Source organism: Macrosteles quadrilineatus, unplaced genomic scaffold, assembly GCF_028750875.1.
Source record: "Macrosteles quadrilineatus isolate MER2022 unplaced genomic scaffold, UCM_ALF_1.0 Scaffold_7__1_contigs__length_78375512, whole genome shotgun sequence".
Lineage (NCBI taxonomy): Eukaryota > Metazoa > Arthropoda > Insecta > Hemiptera > Cicadellidae > Macrosteles > Macrosteles quadrilineatus.
Window position 1 is genome coordinate 34490992 of NW_026542600.1, and position 17799 is coordinate 34508790.

Consider the following 17799-nt stretch of genomic DNA (forward strand, 5'->3'; position numbering starts at 1 on the left):
ACCATGAAAGTTCACCTCGACAAGTCAGTACAGCCATCGGTGTTCTTGGCTAAAAATGAGAAGGTTGTCCCACCCCACTCACCTTATTCACCTCTCCTGGCTACATGTGACTTTTTTCTATTCCTACGCATAAAAGGACAACGATTCAACATCATTGAAGATGACTAAAAAAAATAGGAAGGAGCTGGCGGCCAACTCAAAAGATGACTTCAAAATTTGTTTTGAAAAGTGGAAACACAGTTAGGACAAGTGTAAAGCTCCTCATTGAGAGTATTTTTAAGGGGGGTAAGTGTTAATAATTTTAACAAAGTATGTGTATGTATATACTTTTTCAAGTATTTTTTTTGTATTCACTTGTATTTATTATGTTTTACTTTAAACTAAAGAAATGTTGTCAGTCAGAAACGATAAGGACAAAAGAAAAGAGCAATTATTTTAAGTAAAATTTGTCACAGACAAAAGGTTATCAGTAAATACTTATTGTACTGTTGAATGAACTAGTATTTAGGGGACGAAGGTTGCTGGCGGGGACCAAGACACAGACGATACAAAGCTGCACGAAGATAGTGCCGAGGGTGTACGTTGATCGCAGAGGGTTTGACGAATGCCTCATAAATTGGACCTATAAAGACACAATTTGAAGCACTCCCCAATATTGTATATATATATTGACATATAGGTGAACTTTATAGGATTTATTTCATTATGTATTATTTTGAGCAAGGTAGCCATTCTTTAGTTGAAAGAACATGAAGAGACAAATCCGTTAATTTGCAAGACAATAGAGACCGAAGCTACGCAACACAAAGGTCAAGACCGGGTACGATACGTCCGAGATAAGAGCAACCAGTCTTCAGCAGTCCATAGGTGAGGCATGTTCATTGCTAGTACGTTTCTGCCCACATTAATGATAAGTTTTGCCCTAAGCATAGTTTTCACGGGTTAAATATATGTTTAACAGTTTATAAAGTTATAATAGTTGCATCTTGACAAAAACGGGAAATTTACTACTCGCACGCCTCTAATCCCTAGAACTGCCTACCGGCGGTTTGATGTGTGCGCTCGGTGCCCAACCGCTGACTAGTCGGCGGTTCGGACATTTTTTTTTCAAACGCTTATCACGTTCTACATACTGTCAGTTGATACCGTTGGAAAGAAGAGATTCTGAACTTTTATTTTCAAATATAAACAAACCTTATAGCACTAACAGATCAATATAAATGCTATTATAATTTGAACAATATTTTGCGTGCGTAAAAATTTTCGAGCCGCGATCGACGAAATCTTCTAAAACACGTTTTCTTTTAAAAAATCTACAAGTCGTAATTTTGGCCTAAACAGGAAGTGGTTGGTACCATTGGAAAGACCTCGAGTTAGGATATTAAGAGATATTAAAACTAATGCAGATATTTCAATTCATAAATATATGGAAGTTTTGATCAGTGTTTGGTTGGGTGAGGTACTTAGTTACTAACCACAAAGAATCTGGTCCTCATCCTCCCCTTTCTGACAATCTTGGTAGCCGTCACATTTGTACCTCTGTGGAATGCACCCTTGATGTTTTGATGAACTGCACGCAAACATGGTGTTAGCACACTTTCCTTCCAACAGACAAAAAATTCAATCAATTTATATGTCTTAAGCTAACAAACACTGTTTATTCAATTAACTAAATTTTTGTATAGTATATTGCAAATAAAAATTTAGTTAAGGTTTTGGTGTACAAATCAAATATACAGGTTGTTTTTTTAAAAACGCAACCCAAATAATTACAACTACTGTGAGAAAAGTTTTAACAGAAAATCAGCTCATTTGATGGTGTCTGGTGTCCCTGTTTTCTTTACTTCTTTGCCGACCAGCTTATATGCATCATTAAAGTTATCTGAGAGGTTTATTATTTTTGATTATTTATTGTAAATAAGACGCAGTATGGTTGTTTTTTTATGCTCAAACAGAGTTTACAAAAACGTAAAGTTAAAACTTATTCACAATAAATTCCCAATAACACTAAAACTCATAGATAACTACGCAACAACACATATCAGCTGATTGGCAATGAAATAAAGAATACAGGGATACCAAAATGTGAGCTTGTTTTGTCGTTAAACAGTGTCTTACAGTACAATCATTGACATAGAACGTCAAAAGATATATACAAAAGACACAAATTTTGCTATCAATTTCGACCAATCATTTCACAATAATTCTTTTAAAACTAGGCCTATCAATCTTAAAGTATAAAGGTAGTCTGTAAATTAGGTCCTCTTTGAGCTCTTTTCATGATGAAGTGAGCTAGTTCAATCTTGTCACCAGGGTGGTGTTCTACATTCCTCAAAAACAATTTTGGCTGGTCCCCATCTATATATTGTGATGCTTAACAAGTTTTTTTAATAGGTTTTCATTAACAAACATGAAAAATGGAACAATGAAAGGAAAAATCAATAAATCAACGGACCCACTAAGTAAGTATGAATTGTGTTTTGTGATTAGATACCTGCGGTGTAAGTTTGCTAGTTGCCAGATGTGTAAGGAGAGAAGTGTTTGTATGTAAGGGGTAGAGGAAGTTGGGAGGAGGGGCCAACAAGCAAGTCTTCTCTTCATATCAGTATAATTTGATGAATGGCAAAATAGAAAATTCCATTACTAGTAGGCCTACTGCATGTGGCATATTCTGGTGTGTGCTAACAGCAACAAATTTCACAAATGAGGCAAAGCCGGGAGCCGTAAAATCATCTTTGGTACAAGTTATGAACGATTACATCACAACGCAAAAATACTCACTTCAGTATGCTATGTAAAAATAAACAGACCTCAGTAAAATGATAACTATTATATTTCCTTATTAACGTTATTATAGGCACAATATAAAATTAAAAGCAAAAAGATTATAGCAAACCTACATAACAATGTTAAAATTAGAAGTTGAAGGTTAAGTTCATTGTACAGTCAACAACAAGCTAAAACACAGCCAATGCATGTTTCTGTTTACATATTTTTTGTTGATCATAATGCAGCTAATTTCAATAATAGAATTAAATTGTAAACCAATACTAGTGCACATAGTGGGAAAATGTAGAACTGATTGCGAGTAAGGGAAAGTAAATTTACAGCAAGGGAAAAATTAGAGATTGGGAAACAATTACTTTCTTTGATATCAGCTGTTAAAATAAAAATATGATAATATAAAATAGCTACACTCTGTATGGAGTGATGAAAAGGAAATTTTGCATATGGCTGAGGACTTGGACCCAGTACTGAAGTGATAAGGGACTAACTCCCTTATCACTCGCTGGTTGGTGAGTTGGTGGCTCAGTTGGTAGCGTCGCGGACTTCGGGCCCAAGGCAGCGAAGTCATGGATTCCGATCCTGGTCACTGCCACAAACATTTTATCAGTACAGTTCACCTTCGTACTGTACTGGCTCACCCCTTGCTTTGTGGATATGTTTCACGCACTGATCTGTAGTCTATGTGGAGGCCGCCAACCTCTTTAAAAAAAGGAGAAGAAAAACTCACCGGCCTGCTTCATGAGTGTGATATATTTTAAAGTTATATGCACAAGTAGTAAAGTAGTGCTATTTAGTTTGTGTGTGTGGCTGCACTGCTAGCGTGATGACGCCACAGCTGGTGTCCCTGAATCTCTCTCAGTTCTACATTATCTACAGGTTAGTCGCAGTCAATTTTATATTGTGCGGTTCTTTTAACTTTGTAGTTATAGAATATTATACTGGCGCAGTCTGTGGAAATGTCGAGTGTGGGGCGAATGGGAGAATTTAATCCCAGTGAAGAAGATATTTCGTCATATTTGTTGCGTTTGAAACATTATTTTATTGCGAATGATGTCAAGGCCACGAGCAAGGTTTCTGTTCTAATCACTGTTATGTTAGGTCCTAAAGTGCTCGCAGTGTTACGGGATGTAGTTTCCCCTGAAAAAGTGGATGATTTAGAATTTGATAAACTCGTTAAAGTACTGGAACAACATTTTTCACCCAAACGTTTAATAGTGGTGCAGAGCATATTTTAAGGAATGTTCACTGGGCGACAGTGGCGCCGGCAGTACTGGGGAGTTTATGGGGTATGGAATACCCCCCATCTAAAAGGGGGGTCCGGGGGTTCCTCACTGGAAATTTAAAGTGAAAATCACATATTTCTACGCGTCTTTTAATGAATTATTCAATTACATTTGCTTGTAAATAGTCCATATAATCTCACTTAATTACGTATTCTAGAACGTTGTAACAGGCCAAGGCTCCCTTCATAACCTCTTGGGCCAAAACCAGAAATCAGAAATCAGAAATCCTTTATTGTCCTTAAGCAAAACAATCTTGCAATAGACATAGTCACATATTATGGTAAAATAGGGTTACACAGTAACCCAGTCAGACTAGATTAATAAGCTAATATCACAGACAATAACAGGTAAAAGTTTAAAAGTAAAAAGAAGGCTGTAGGCTGGGTGGAGAATATACTAGATAAACTATTAAACATCAAAACTTAACAACTTTTACATCAAAAAACTCTTTAATCACATAAAAAGGATGTTCAACAAGCCAGTTGTATAGCCTATCTTTAAAAACCAACTCAGGCAACGCTCTTGACTCAGAGTGCAATACATTGAATAACTTTAAGCTCATGATTGAATGGTTACTGGCACATTTACTTAGTCTATGGGACGGAATTTCAAGTAGAGAGTTAGATCTAGTATAATGAGAATGGAAATCTTTTCTAACAGCCAAGTCTCCTAATTTTAATTTAACATCAAGTAAACACACATATATGTACAGGTTAATTACAGTCAATATCCTAGTTTTTATAAATAAAGGTCTACAATGGGCTTTGAGAGCTTATTTGGTTACTATTTTAAGTGCCTTTTTCTGAAGTAACAAAACATCACTTATATTACTACCGTTACCCCAGAGAATCAGACCATAGCTTAACACTGACTGAAAAAATGCAAAATAGGCTACTCGGATATATTTCTCAGAAACAACAGTTTTTAACCTATTCACTAAATAAATAACTCTTGACAGTTTTGAACATACTAAATCAATGTGAGCTGACCAAGAAAGGCTGCTGTCAATCAACACACCCAGGACTTTTATGGGCCTAACCTCTTTACAAATTACACCTGAGCCCAAATCTTTGTTTTTAGTATGGCAAACTAGGTGTTGTGTCTTGTCTACATTAAGAAGGAGTTTATTGGCACTAAACCAATCCCCAGCTTGTTTCATTGTATGTTCTACAGATAACTTTAATCTATTGAGATCAGGGTGAACAGTTAGGAACGTTGTATCATCTGCAAACATTGTGGTTTGAGAACCCTCAATACTAAGTGGTAAATCATTGACAGAAATCAAAAAGAGTAGGGGACCAAGGACCGGGCCTTGGGGAACCCCAGTTTTAACTTCAATGCACCTGGAATGCACACCCTTTGCATCAACAAACTGTGAACGACCACTTAAATAAGACTTAAAAAATTGGAGAGGACAACCACGGATGCCATAGTGCTCCAATTTACACAGCAAGAGACCATGATCGACACAATCAAAAGCCTTGCTCAAATCACACGCAGTCACCTGAGCAAGACTCCTTCCCTCAAAAGCTTCCAAAATCCCAGAAACAAAGCAATCAATGGCATCCGTAGTTGACCTTCCACTCAGAAACCATAGCTCAATACTTTAAAATATTTAAATAATGTAATTTTTAAAATACTTTTTAAATTCCGATACCTAAAAATGTGAATTTAAAAACATGCCGGCACCACCCATAGTCACTGGGCGACAAAATCTCAGCACTGGGCGACACTTGTGTCGCCCAGTTAACATGTTATTTTATGCCCTGAGTGGTAGAGCGTTATTTGTTCAATTCCCGCTCGCAGAGGTCGGGTGAAAGCATCTCAGATTTTGTGGTAGCGATAAAACATCTCTCAGCTACTTGTCAATTTGGAACATTCCTAAAGGACGCTTTAAGAGATAGGCTAATCTCGGGGATTTCCAATGAACAAATTCGGTAAAAGTTATTGTCGGAGGAAAAAGATTTTGATAAAACTTTAGCGTTGGCGCACACGTTAGAAAAGGCAGACAAGCACACAAACATGTTTCTCAGCAAACAGGAAAATTTTCAGGATGTGAACAAGTTTCATGTTAGGAAAACCACGTGGCCTAGGGGGTAGTAAAATGAAAGAAAGTGAAGGTGCTACGAAGTTTTTTAAGTGTTACAGGTGCTTGAAGACCGACCATAAGGCTAACAATTGCCCATATGATAAGTATAAATGTCATATATGTTCAAAAGTGGGTCACCTAGGAAAGGCATGCAAGTGACTAGTTCAAGGTGGGGCACACCATTGGTAGTCATACCTAAACAGCAGGGAGTTAGGTTATGTGGTGACTTCAAGGTTACCTTGAATCAGGTAATTCAACATGAGCATTACCCTTTGCCTCAACCTGATGATATATTTGCGGCACTGTCGGGATGTCAGTTCTTTTCAGTGTTGGACTTACAGTCTGCGTACCTACAGATGCCTGTTGCGGAATCGTCTCAAGAGCTATTGACGCTAACAACTCACAAAGGGTTGATTCACCGAAGTTTTGAAGAAGGAGAATTGGTATTGGTTCGAACAGTAAGGAATGAGAAGGTATCTTGGGTGCCAGAGAAGATTTTACAAAAGCGTAGCCCAGTAACTTACATTGTGTCATCACTGGGGCGCACACGGGTTTGTCATGCTGACCATCTACGAGGCCGGGAATATTCCCTTCAAGAAGAGGAGCCTACTGTTCCACCCATCCGGAGTTGCTTCACACCAGCAACACCCAATAAAAGGAATATAAATGAAACACCAGCCTCTCCGGAGAAGCAATCGCCGCAGAAGAAGTCCACGCCAGACGAAACACCAGTGGCAGAACTTCAGCCTCCCATTGTGCAGTGCAGTCCACCACAACTAAGACGTTCTGACAGGACTGTGAGGAAGCCTGGGCGGCTTGATTTGTAGGCCTTAGCAGAAACAAGGCGCAGAAGAATTTTTAGTTTAATTTTTTTGAAGTTATGGATTTTTGAGTTGCTAATAATTATTAGGCCAAGTTTTATTTAAAGTAGGTACTGTTGAGTTTGGCCTACCATGTTTTTAATTTTATCTGGTCAAGTGAAGAATCACCAATTTTTAGTTGTGGCGAGTGTGATATATTTTAAAGTTATATGCACAAATAGTAAAGTAGTGCTATTTAGTTTGTGTGTGTGGCTGCACTGCCAGCACGATGACGTGAGAGCTGGTGTCCCTGAATCTCTCTCAGTTCTACATTATCTACAGGTTAGTCGCAGTCTATTTTATATTGTGCGGTTCTTTTAACTTTGTAGTTATATAATGAGGTCTTTGTCATTCATACTTGATTGAAACATTGATTTCTCCTCCCATAGCTACGACAAGATGTTGCATAAGGATGGATGCTGGCCAGTTTAGAGGTGGATGTAGCATAGACCACTTTGTTGAAATGAAATGAAAAATTGTTTATTTTTTCAGGCAAAGTTAGGCCCACATGGCCCTTTCCTCATGGACTTAACCTGACATTCAAAATATAACAAAAATAATGTTACATTGGGATAACTTAATCTAATTAAACATAAAATATTTAACAATTCAAGTACATACATATATCAGAAAAAAACATACAAATTTAACAAATAGAAAAAAACATTTACACACTCTCGCATACACGCATCAGCAAACGCCCAAAGTAACAGCAGCCCTAGGACACGCCAGCCGAGACCATCTTCTCAAAATAGAGCTTTTTCAGTGCCGCCACAAACTGGGAACGTTTTTCAAGTGTCTTAATGTGCAGGGGTAGGCGTTCCACAGACGACAAGCGGTAACAACAAAAGCCCTGCCATAAGCTGTGGTCACGTGATGAGGTATACGCAATGTGATCAAAGAATAACGAGACATTTGTGAACTACTCTGAGACACAAATTTAAAATCGGATTTGAAATATTTTGGGGAGCCTGTTTTCAAAATTGAAAAAACCAATGACAAAATTTTAATGAATCTTTGATCATTTAATTTCAGAATGTGTGCCTCAAGGTAGTATGGCGTGATATGCTCCATACGTCGCAGACCATAGACAAATCTCAAATCTCATCTTTGTTGGTGTTATCTTTGGACTAGCTAGCTTCATTTTTAGAAGCATCTTTGAGACCTTAATTCACATACAACCTTGTTGCACCAAGTTAAAGAAAAAGAGAATTTTGAGACCTCTAGAACTAGTTATTTGCTCAATTGAGATACGATTATAAACTTACTAAATATCACACATACATCCACATGTCAAGTAAGTCCGTAGTTTATCACTTCAATTGATTAAATAAGATTACATTAAGAACAATATTGTAAATTTGTTTAGCCAGTTATAAGTTTTACTACTGATTACTTCAATTCTATAAAAATATCTAAGAAAGTGCTATAAGATGGAATTTTTGTTAATCATGGATGATTTTGGATTTTATGTGATCATGGTTTAAGATTAGAAATCTGTGGTACATATTCCTATTTTAAATTTCATGAGCATGATCAGGTTCAAAGAGAAAATCATGTTCATCTTGTAGCATTAGCATTGTGGTTTTCTATGGTAAGTTAGTCCACATGAGTTAAAATTGGATTTTTTTTTTTAATTTGCCAGCATAAAGCTAGAATATGTTTAAATAAATATTATAGGTAAATGTAAATAACTACTGGTATATGTAAACAATCTGACTTCTAAAATAATTGCTTTTAGTAAAAAAAATACAGAAATCAGCTTTATGTTTTGCACTTATGATTTTTAAATCCACAAAATAATTGTTCACATTTTTTGCCATTTCAAGTGTATCTTGGGTTATCTTAAGAAAAGGTTATTAATTGTGACCTTTTGATTCAACAAGTTTTGCAATATTTACTTCTAAACACTCTAAGCTTAAAGTTTTCTAATTTTCAATAAAACCGATTTTTGGCTAAACAAATTTTAAATTTGAAGATTGAAAGACCATATCTTTATTAATTAATAACCAAATGAAGAGTTATTTTTATTGTCTTTATCATAATTTTATTTTATTCATTGCCTTTTACAATTATAATACACTGCAGTTCTCTTTATTCTAAAAACTATAGACAGCTGTTTCACTGATGTAACTAATAAACTGTTCAGTTCTAATATGTAGATAACATGTTATACCTGTAACAAGTTAAATCTGTTAATATTGTACTGTACACAGCACATGAATGAAAATGCTGTAGTCATTCCCAATGTAATTTTACCATCAACTTGTTTGTATAGTCTCAATATAGCAAGTCTTTAAATGTCATTACATACTGATTAAATAGTGTCCAATGTTTTTTAGTCAATTACACATCTATCAGGGTGTCCAATTAAAATCCTGTAAAACATCCTCATATTTGTCACTTGTCACATTCTGTTTGTCACAACAAAATAAAACTTTTTAACAGCTTAAATTGTTGCATTGGACACTATGGTGCTTATATTTCCCCTCTGGATATTATTGATGCTTGAAATCCAAGCAACGCTCTGGTTTTTTGGTTTTTTTTAGAACAAATTAAATTAGCCCAATGGATTATATTTTTAAATTTTAAGTCTTTAAAAGTAGTGAAAAATAGTAACAAGCCAAAGAAAAGCACATGTCTTAAATTTTAGGCATAGAAAAGAGACAAGATGGCATTGAGAATCAATCATCTAAAACACTGTCTTTACAGTATATTTGGGCAAATGAACGCTTCAGTTCTTCGATAAGGATTAAAAACCCAGAGATAAGAGTTGTCAGAGAAGAGCATGTGAGGAGGAAGCCTGCTGCTACTCTGGCTACTTCCTTCCTGATTAGTAGGCCTATTTATCATCTTAGTAACAATTCATAGCACAACTTAATAGAAAAGGTTGTGAACGGTTTTTGATGGATAACAGTTATTTTGATAACAAATCTTTAAATAAAATATTACACATTTTTCCCCCGCTTATTTTGTTAAATAGGCAAAATTGTACTAAGGTACAATTCTCACATAATTACTATGTATGGGTACTATGGGTATGGTCAGCAATATAATAGGCACAAGCAAGATATTACAAGAATTGTACTTCCACATCATGTAATATTCTGTACGTTTTGTGCAGATAAATATCATTCATTCATCATTCATTCATCCACCTGTAACATTATATTCAGATTTTCATATCGATACTATATATTTTATGAATGAATCGAGTCAGAGCAAAGAATCTACAGCAAAATTGTTACTTGGACTAAATGTGATACGCTGTAGCATATATTTTTTATTATGTCTCTTGTATAAGAACTAAATTGTTGAATTTGTTACTAAAGGACAAATATACTTGTACATTATTATTAGTGAATTACTCTATAGAGGTAGTAAAAAAATCTTACGGTTTTTTATATTGACCCTAACTGTAGTGAACAGTGTCTCGTTAGGCTCCAACGAGTCAAAGGGCTGTGCACTGCAGGCATAAATTCCTTCATCTCTGGACTCCAGATGTGGCACCACAAGATTCACCGAGTTGGATGAAGCTGCTTGAATCACTACATGGTTCTTACTGTAAACAATTAGGTCTAGGTGAAATTAAACATTTATGTAATATTAAGATATGGCTTCTGAAGAAGGCATTTTATTCTCTGGAAGATTTCCTAACAAACATATGATTATTTTTAAGTAATCTAGGCCTATTCAATATTTTGGTTGTTGTTGTTTGATTGTTACAATAAATTTTAGTTATAAGACAAATCACATGTCAAACATTGATGTAACGTGATGATAATAAATTAATAAATATCATCCGATCTCAAAAAGAACTATCAAACATGTTTAAAAGAGCTTGCCAAAAAATCTACAGTCACCATGATTGCTTTTAGTGAAGGGAATCTGTTGGTGGCTGTTGTTTGTGTTGTGATTTCCTGTGCTAGAAAGAAAAGAGCAAAGCGTCGCTTTTGGATACGTCCTTCACCACAAGCTAGGACACAGCTAGGTACAGTGGCAGTAAAATTTTACAAGATTTTTAACGAGATTACAAAGATGTGTTGCCTGGGGAATTGGTGACTGATGGTAGCTTTAAACACTTTTTAAGAATGACAAGTTCAGACTATTGTGTAAGGCTACTAAGAAAGAAAACTGATCTAGAGCCCAGATATCGGAACCGATGTTTGGTGAACAAGTTTGACGTTTCCGATATGGGTCAGGAACGCTGCAACTTGTTGTAAAACACGCTTGTTGTACAGCTTCTTTAATATTTTCCATTTAATTTTTAAACATGTTAAAACCAATTAGGTACTATAATTGGTTCTACAACACAAGTTAATAAAACAAGTTGTACTGTGTGAACGCGGCTTTACTAAACTGAATCAATTTACAATAAACATATTGAAATGAGAGCCCATTCACAAAGCTTGAAGATAGTTTGCCTTAAGTGTTGGTACTGGCTCCTCCCCCTTGTTTATAAAGTGTATACTGCAGATTTTCCCCAGATAGATTACATTAACTCGAGATATTACTGCATTAGAAACAGAAACATTTTTTGCTGGTCACACAAATCTAGTGGTGCTGTCAGTAGTTATTTATTTCTAACCAAAAGCTCGATTCCTTTGAAAAAGCTTCTTAATTTGGACCTAATCCTCAAATTGATTCTTAGTGTGGAATTCTTACAGTACAGGTAAGATTGTTATATTGTAAACACTTATATTATGTTGATACACACAGTATTTTCACCCATAACATTTTGGCTTGCTGTACACTGCACACTGCTTGGGCTTGTAAAACTGTACATGCTTTGTCTCAAACAGCCATTGTAAAAACCATGCAACTTATAATAAGTTACAGGCAATAAGTTATTTATTGTATATTTTATTCTTCATCCCAGTTAGAAGAATTTTAATTAAATGTTGGATCACCTTTATTGTTATAGCCTGTAGTTCTAGAGTAGGTAAGATGTTTGTGGACACCCTATGCATTTTGCCAGCTTGTTTGGCATCTCCAGGGGTCTTCTTAAGTTATCTTCTTCATTAATACTCTAATCTATACTGTATTTTTTTAAATATTTATAAGCACGGAGTCACTAGTACCATGGTCGGGTTAATCTGACAAAACGAGGACGGACACATAATGGAGGCACGGCAGGTCTTTCTTCCTCCTCCATTTCATTTTTTGGACTGGGTGTTGCTAGAATTGAAATTTGGACTGTTTGACAGTTGAGGGTTTTTTTTTCCAAGGGCACTAGGCTCGAGCCCGGTATTATTTAATACATTAACTCAGGCTAGACCTAGAGATTGCGGCATTATAACATAAAATACATTGGTGATTTGGCAGGATCTGAACCTGGGACCTCAGGGCTAGACCAGCTTGCTTCCCCAGGACAGTTGAGGTTAATTTGGACTTTCCTGGATACAAGGTCGGGCGAGTGCTTGATCTCTGTTTAGTTGCCAGTTTTTAACTTTGTTTCCAGTTTTTTTGTTATTTTTGTGAAGGTCAGACAGTTATTAACCATACTTTTTCGAATATCATGGCTACCAGCCCAAAACCCAGTTTTGGCTATTGCCAGTGATATTGGCAATAGGTCAGTGGAAGCGTGTCGCAAATCCGCTAGCCAGCATAACATTGCAGTTTACTTGGGTTTTGTTGAGTGTCACAAAGTATTGGGCACAATGATTGCTACATCGCTTTCAGTTGTTTTGGTCGTGGTATAGAATGTGTGTGGCTAATTAATCTGCTGACGAGAGGTGTGATCATTGAGTGTGACAAAGTGGGACCACCGAACCTGGAGTTGGTTAGTCGGGTTTGAAGAGTCTGTGAGCCGCGGTTACGAGCTATCTTTCCCTCCCGCACGGGTGTCCGTGGGGGTGGGCATGTCCGCTTCCCAAATCACTTTTCAGGGTGTCCACAAAAAATTTGTCATTAATTTCCATGACTTTCCATGACTATCCATGACCATTTATCATTGATTTCCATGACTTACGAACTTTACACGCAAATTATAATATAACATACACACACAAATAATACTGCCTGGACATGTTATTTTGCAGAAAATACTGAAATATGTAATAACAGATAACAATGGAGTACAATAGGTACAACAATGAACTAAAACAAACCGAAAACTCATGAAATAATACAACTGTAATAAATTGAATTGTCGAACATTTGTGAAAAATCCTGAAAAATGCTACAACAGTCGGGGTTACGGCTGACTAGAGCATTGAATGGTCCCCTCAAATCCACCCATAATTGGAAATTTCCATGACTTTCCATGACTTCTTGCCTATTTCCCTGACTTTCAATGACCAAAATTTTTTTCCATGACTTTCCATGACTATCCCTGACTTTCCAGAATGTGGACACCCTGCTTTTATAGTCTATATTTTAGATTGATAGTAACTCATTACAAATAACTTTGTTCTTTTAATATAATAAATCAAGTGTTAAATTCTCAGCTCGGCCTTCCTCCATTGAGTTTTACGTCCTACCCATGTGTGGTTTTTACATTATTTTTTTTGGGGAGGGGGTTGGGGTATTTATCTACCCCTTGCTACTTTGGCCTGTTGACCTTTTGTAGCACCCCTCAGCTCAGTCCGACAGTCCTAAGCTTTTGGCATAGCCTAGACGCCCAACTTCCTCATCTCTATAGGTTCCAATTGCGGCCTTCCCAGAGATTTTTACCTTTTTTGGGCCAATGCCGGACAATCCAGCTATAAGTGTTCAGAGGTTTCCACCTCATTTACTCAGAACCTGCATTGGTCTATCTGTGACCTCCCTATGGTTCTAGGATGTTTCCTAATAGGTCCGTGCCCAGTTAGCATCCCTACTAGTAATCTAATCTCCACTCTAACCACTAAACCAACTCACTCCCCCAAGACAGTTGAGGGTAATTTGGACTTTCCTTATTTAAGGTCGGGCGAGTCCTTTGATCTCTGTAGTGTTGCCAGTTTATCACTGGGTTTCCAGTTTCGTTACTTTCAATGTGGTATATTAATTTGAAAACTGTAGAGCTGGTGTAGTCTTCTTTTTTGTTGAAGAGGGTGTTCAATACATTAGTATTTACATGTTTGTATATTTGGTAGCTTTCATGTATCTTTGCTAATGGTTTTCAGTGGGTTTTGTTCAGAATCGTGAGGGAATAAAGAAAGTTAATGTGTGAGTTGGATTTTGTTTTATAAATAGGCCACATCAAACTAATCAAACACCAGTCCAAGAAATGAAACAAAGGCATAATGACCTGCTGAGACTATGGCGTGTGTCTGTCAAGTGTTTTCTGATCGAACCTACCACAAAACTAGTGATAGCAAGTCTAAATGCATTATAATAGACTTAGTGTTAGTGATAAGAAGATAACTTAAAAAGACCCTTGAAGATGCCACACAAGCTGGGGAAATACATAGGGTGACACAAACATCGTACTAACACAAGAATTACACCCAACATCAACAAAAGGTAATGTAAAATGTAACAAAAAATTTATACTTGTGCATAACTTATCCAAAATTAACAGGCCTCATAGCCTATTTATAATGATATTTTTTTGTCTAAATCTTTGACGGTTTAAGTGACACTTGTTGATGAATTAAGTTACTTTACGTATGTTTAATTTCCTTTTGCTTACCATGTTATGAAAACCAATAGTATCTATAATAGCCTGGCAATGTTTAACTAGTATAAAACAAAATTTGCAAAATAAAATGAAAAAAAAAAACTGTACAAATTACTTTTGGTCAGAGGTTAACTTATCGCTTCACCTGTTTGATAAACTGATGGGAGTTGTCCATGTGATGTTATATCTCGGTTCCAAGTTCAATGGGCTATAAAATACAGTGCAAGTCAAGTTGAGTGTGTCTTGGACTTGTTTCACCACGGATGGACCAAACTCACGTGAAAAAAGAGGTTCTATAACAATAAAAGGAACGTCCTTCATGTCTTTTCTTTCTTCCGCTGCTGAAAAAAAGATTAATGTAGCGACATAATAGGTTTCAGTATAGCCGAGTTTTTAAACAACCTCATACCTCAGACAGTGTTAAAGCCTAGGCCTATAGCACTATGATTTTTGTTGTTGTTATTTTACTCCATATTATTCAATTGATCAATTTCTCAGCCTTAGGGTTATTTTTACGTTATTTGCTGATAACTATTATCTTCTCTACCTGTTTGTTGTACATTTAAATGCAAGCCACCTAAGTTATTACACTTTGCATTGTTTCGTTATTGTTACATTATTATTATTTACATGACAAAAATCATGGGGGCAAAAATAGTGTAAACTACACAGACACATAGGACATACATACATAGGATAGGCCTATCAGGCAGTTATAAAGTTTTCAGCATGAAGTTATCTTTTCTACAACATATTACTATTTAGAATAGTTTAGAAATAGATAGTTTAGAATTAGTGTCATAATTGATGTATTCAAAACTAGGCTACTGTTAAAAATGTCGGAATTGCAATAAAAAATAGTTGTGGTAGTGAATTAAAACAGAAAAGAACCTACAATTGTAAATATAAGAAGAAGAAATAGTCGATATCTCGCTAAGGAGGCAGTTTTGTAAAAAAAAGTTGTAGGCCTATTTGATTTTTGTTTTATTTTCACCCAAACTATTCCTGAATTATTTGTAGGCTAGGTAGCCTACTTACTTATGGGATACCCTGCAAGTTATGACTAACGTTATTTAACTTAAATTGAGAATCACATTTAACACCCAAATCTTTAGGCTAAGTCAAGTTGATTGATGTTTCCTTGAAATAATATTGCCGCCAATAACTTAACTTATTGTAACTTCTGCGTGATGAGGTTAACTGGAAATTTACTGTTAATAAGTTAGGCTATGTTAAGTTACAACAGAACATGCCACATGACATTTAAAATTAAGTTATAACGACTCCAAAGAAATACTTGGTCGAGATCATCTAGGCCTAGTAGCATAACACAATCTTGTCGGTTGATAATAAAGGGGAATATTTTGAGATCGTCACCATAATAGAAGAAACTAGCAGTTTAACTTGTTAATAGATCGTTCAGCTAATAATGAACAAAATCAACAGCAAAGGTACCAAATGTGAGCCTATGTTAGTGAATGGGCTTAACAGATTAATTTAAGCAAAACTTATTTAGGTCTAAGTACTTCCTCTAGGCCTACCACGGCTGATACAGAAAACTAATGGGGCTGCAGATGCAATTCACTTTGAGAATGTTGCAGTTGCTTGTTTTCAGCGAAGCGACACACACCACTACCACTGTGCATAAAAGGGGCCTACATTCACCTCTAAATCGGATATAAAGCTGGGGCTTTAAATTTTACTGTTAATTTTAATTTAGATTTTGAAGGAACGTTTAGTTTAGTTGCGCTATATTTCAAATTTAGCAAGGGGCAAGTTTGGTTGGTTAGGTTAGGTTATGATGGTTTAATTTGATAATAAATATATTTAAAAATATCGATTATTAATCAATATTTTCAATTCGATAGTTTCTATCGATATTAGCATAGCCCAGTTAAGAAACTGTACCCGAGAAGTTTGCTTCTAAAAAGTTAGTAAGCAAGTTATAACCCTATTCACATACCAGTAACTGTAGAAGAACATATTGACGGCCATATAAGGAAAAATAAAACAAAAATTGTCATATCTTGTCGTCATAGGTTCATTCCCACTTTTTCAAACATATTTCTATTCATTTCAACATTGACAATTTGATTACAACATTAAGATTGACGAAGCACCATGACATTAATGAATGAGTAGACAATTATTTCAATTTCAGATTTATTTTTTATTTTTGTTGTTGTTTTGTTTGTTATTCCTATCCTTCGGGTTATTCCGTCTTCTTCTTTCTTTTATTTTTTATTTAATCTCAATCTGCTTTCAAAACTTGAATCAATTTTATTGCATGGAGCTCGACGGACGTAGATTTATGCTCCATAGATGTTATAGTTCGTCATTAATACTTAATAAGCTTATCTGGGTAGCTTTTGTAGCTTCTAATTCCATAACATCTAATCTTATTTAACTGAACTCATAATTTTTCCATAGCATCTAATAACTTATAATAAATATTACAAATAGAAAGATTTTCTAATTGCTAAAATATTTTATTTATAACATTCATGGTGCTACAAAAATATGGTGCTGTGGTACACATTTTATACAGTATGATACACTAATAAAAAGGCGAACTATAAAATATAAATAATTCAACAACAAAATGTAGAATGACATGTGGTGACAATAATATAGTAAATTCTGTGATCATAAAACACAATAATATAAGTATATTATCATAGATAAAAGGAATATAGACATAATACTATAGGAGTATAGTATGTCTACTTCTTTTAATCTATGATATTATATTGGGCAATAATACAGGGTGACGAAAAGGTCTGGAAACGTTTTGATATATTTTTAACTAAATTAGTTAGTAAAATTAATTCATTGTTGTAGCCCCGGAACTGTAATATATAAAATATCTGGTTTTACAATACCTTTATCAGTTCCAAAAGTAACTTTCGTCAACGTGTGTTACATGTTTCGGTGAGCTGCCATTGTCAAACAATTGGTCCTGTATTGAAGTGTTTGACAATGGCAGCTCGCCGAAACATGTAACACAAGTTGATGAAAGTTACTTTTGGAATTGGATAAAGGTATTGTAAAACCAGATATTTTAAATTAGTTAGAAAATTCAAACCTTTCACATCAACTTATGTATATAAAAACTACTTTTTTCAAGCATTAGGATTTTTTTTTTAGACAGGTACATCAAGGATGAACTAAACCTTC

At 35.4% G+C, this 17799-nt stretch overlaps 1 protein-coding gene across 2 annotated transcripts in view; it reads right to left on the reverse strand.

The window, feature by feature from the left end:
* LOC128997856 (low-density lipoprotein receptor class A domain-containing protein 3-like) overlaps window positions 1-16817 on the reverse strand; it is a 48140-nt gene extending 31323 nt beyond the window's left edge. Inside the window, exons 1-4 of one of the 2 annotated variants that reach the window (XM_054423626.1) lie at window positions 16586-16817; window positions 14768-14960; window positions 10415-10581; window positions 1476-1601 (exon numbers count right to left, since the gene is read on the reverse strand). In XM_054423626.1, coding sequence (XP_054279601.1) covers window positions 1476-1601; window positions 10415-10581; window positions 14768-14960; window positions 16586-16646 — 547 coding nt within the window. In that variant the 5' untranslated portion in view covers window positions 16647-16817. Of the gene's footprint in view, window positions 1-1475; window positions 1602-10414; window positions 10582-14767; window positions 14964-16585 lie in introns of both variants that reach the window. The other variant, XM_054423625.1, reaches the window with a different exon arrangement.
* Between the last annotated feature and the right edge of the window lie 982 nt (window positions 16818-17799).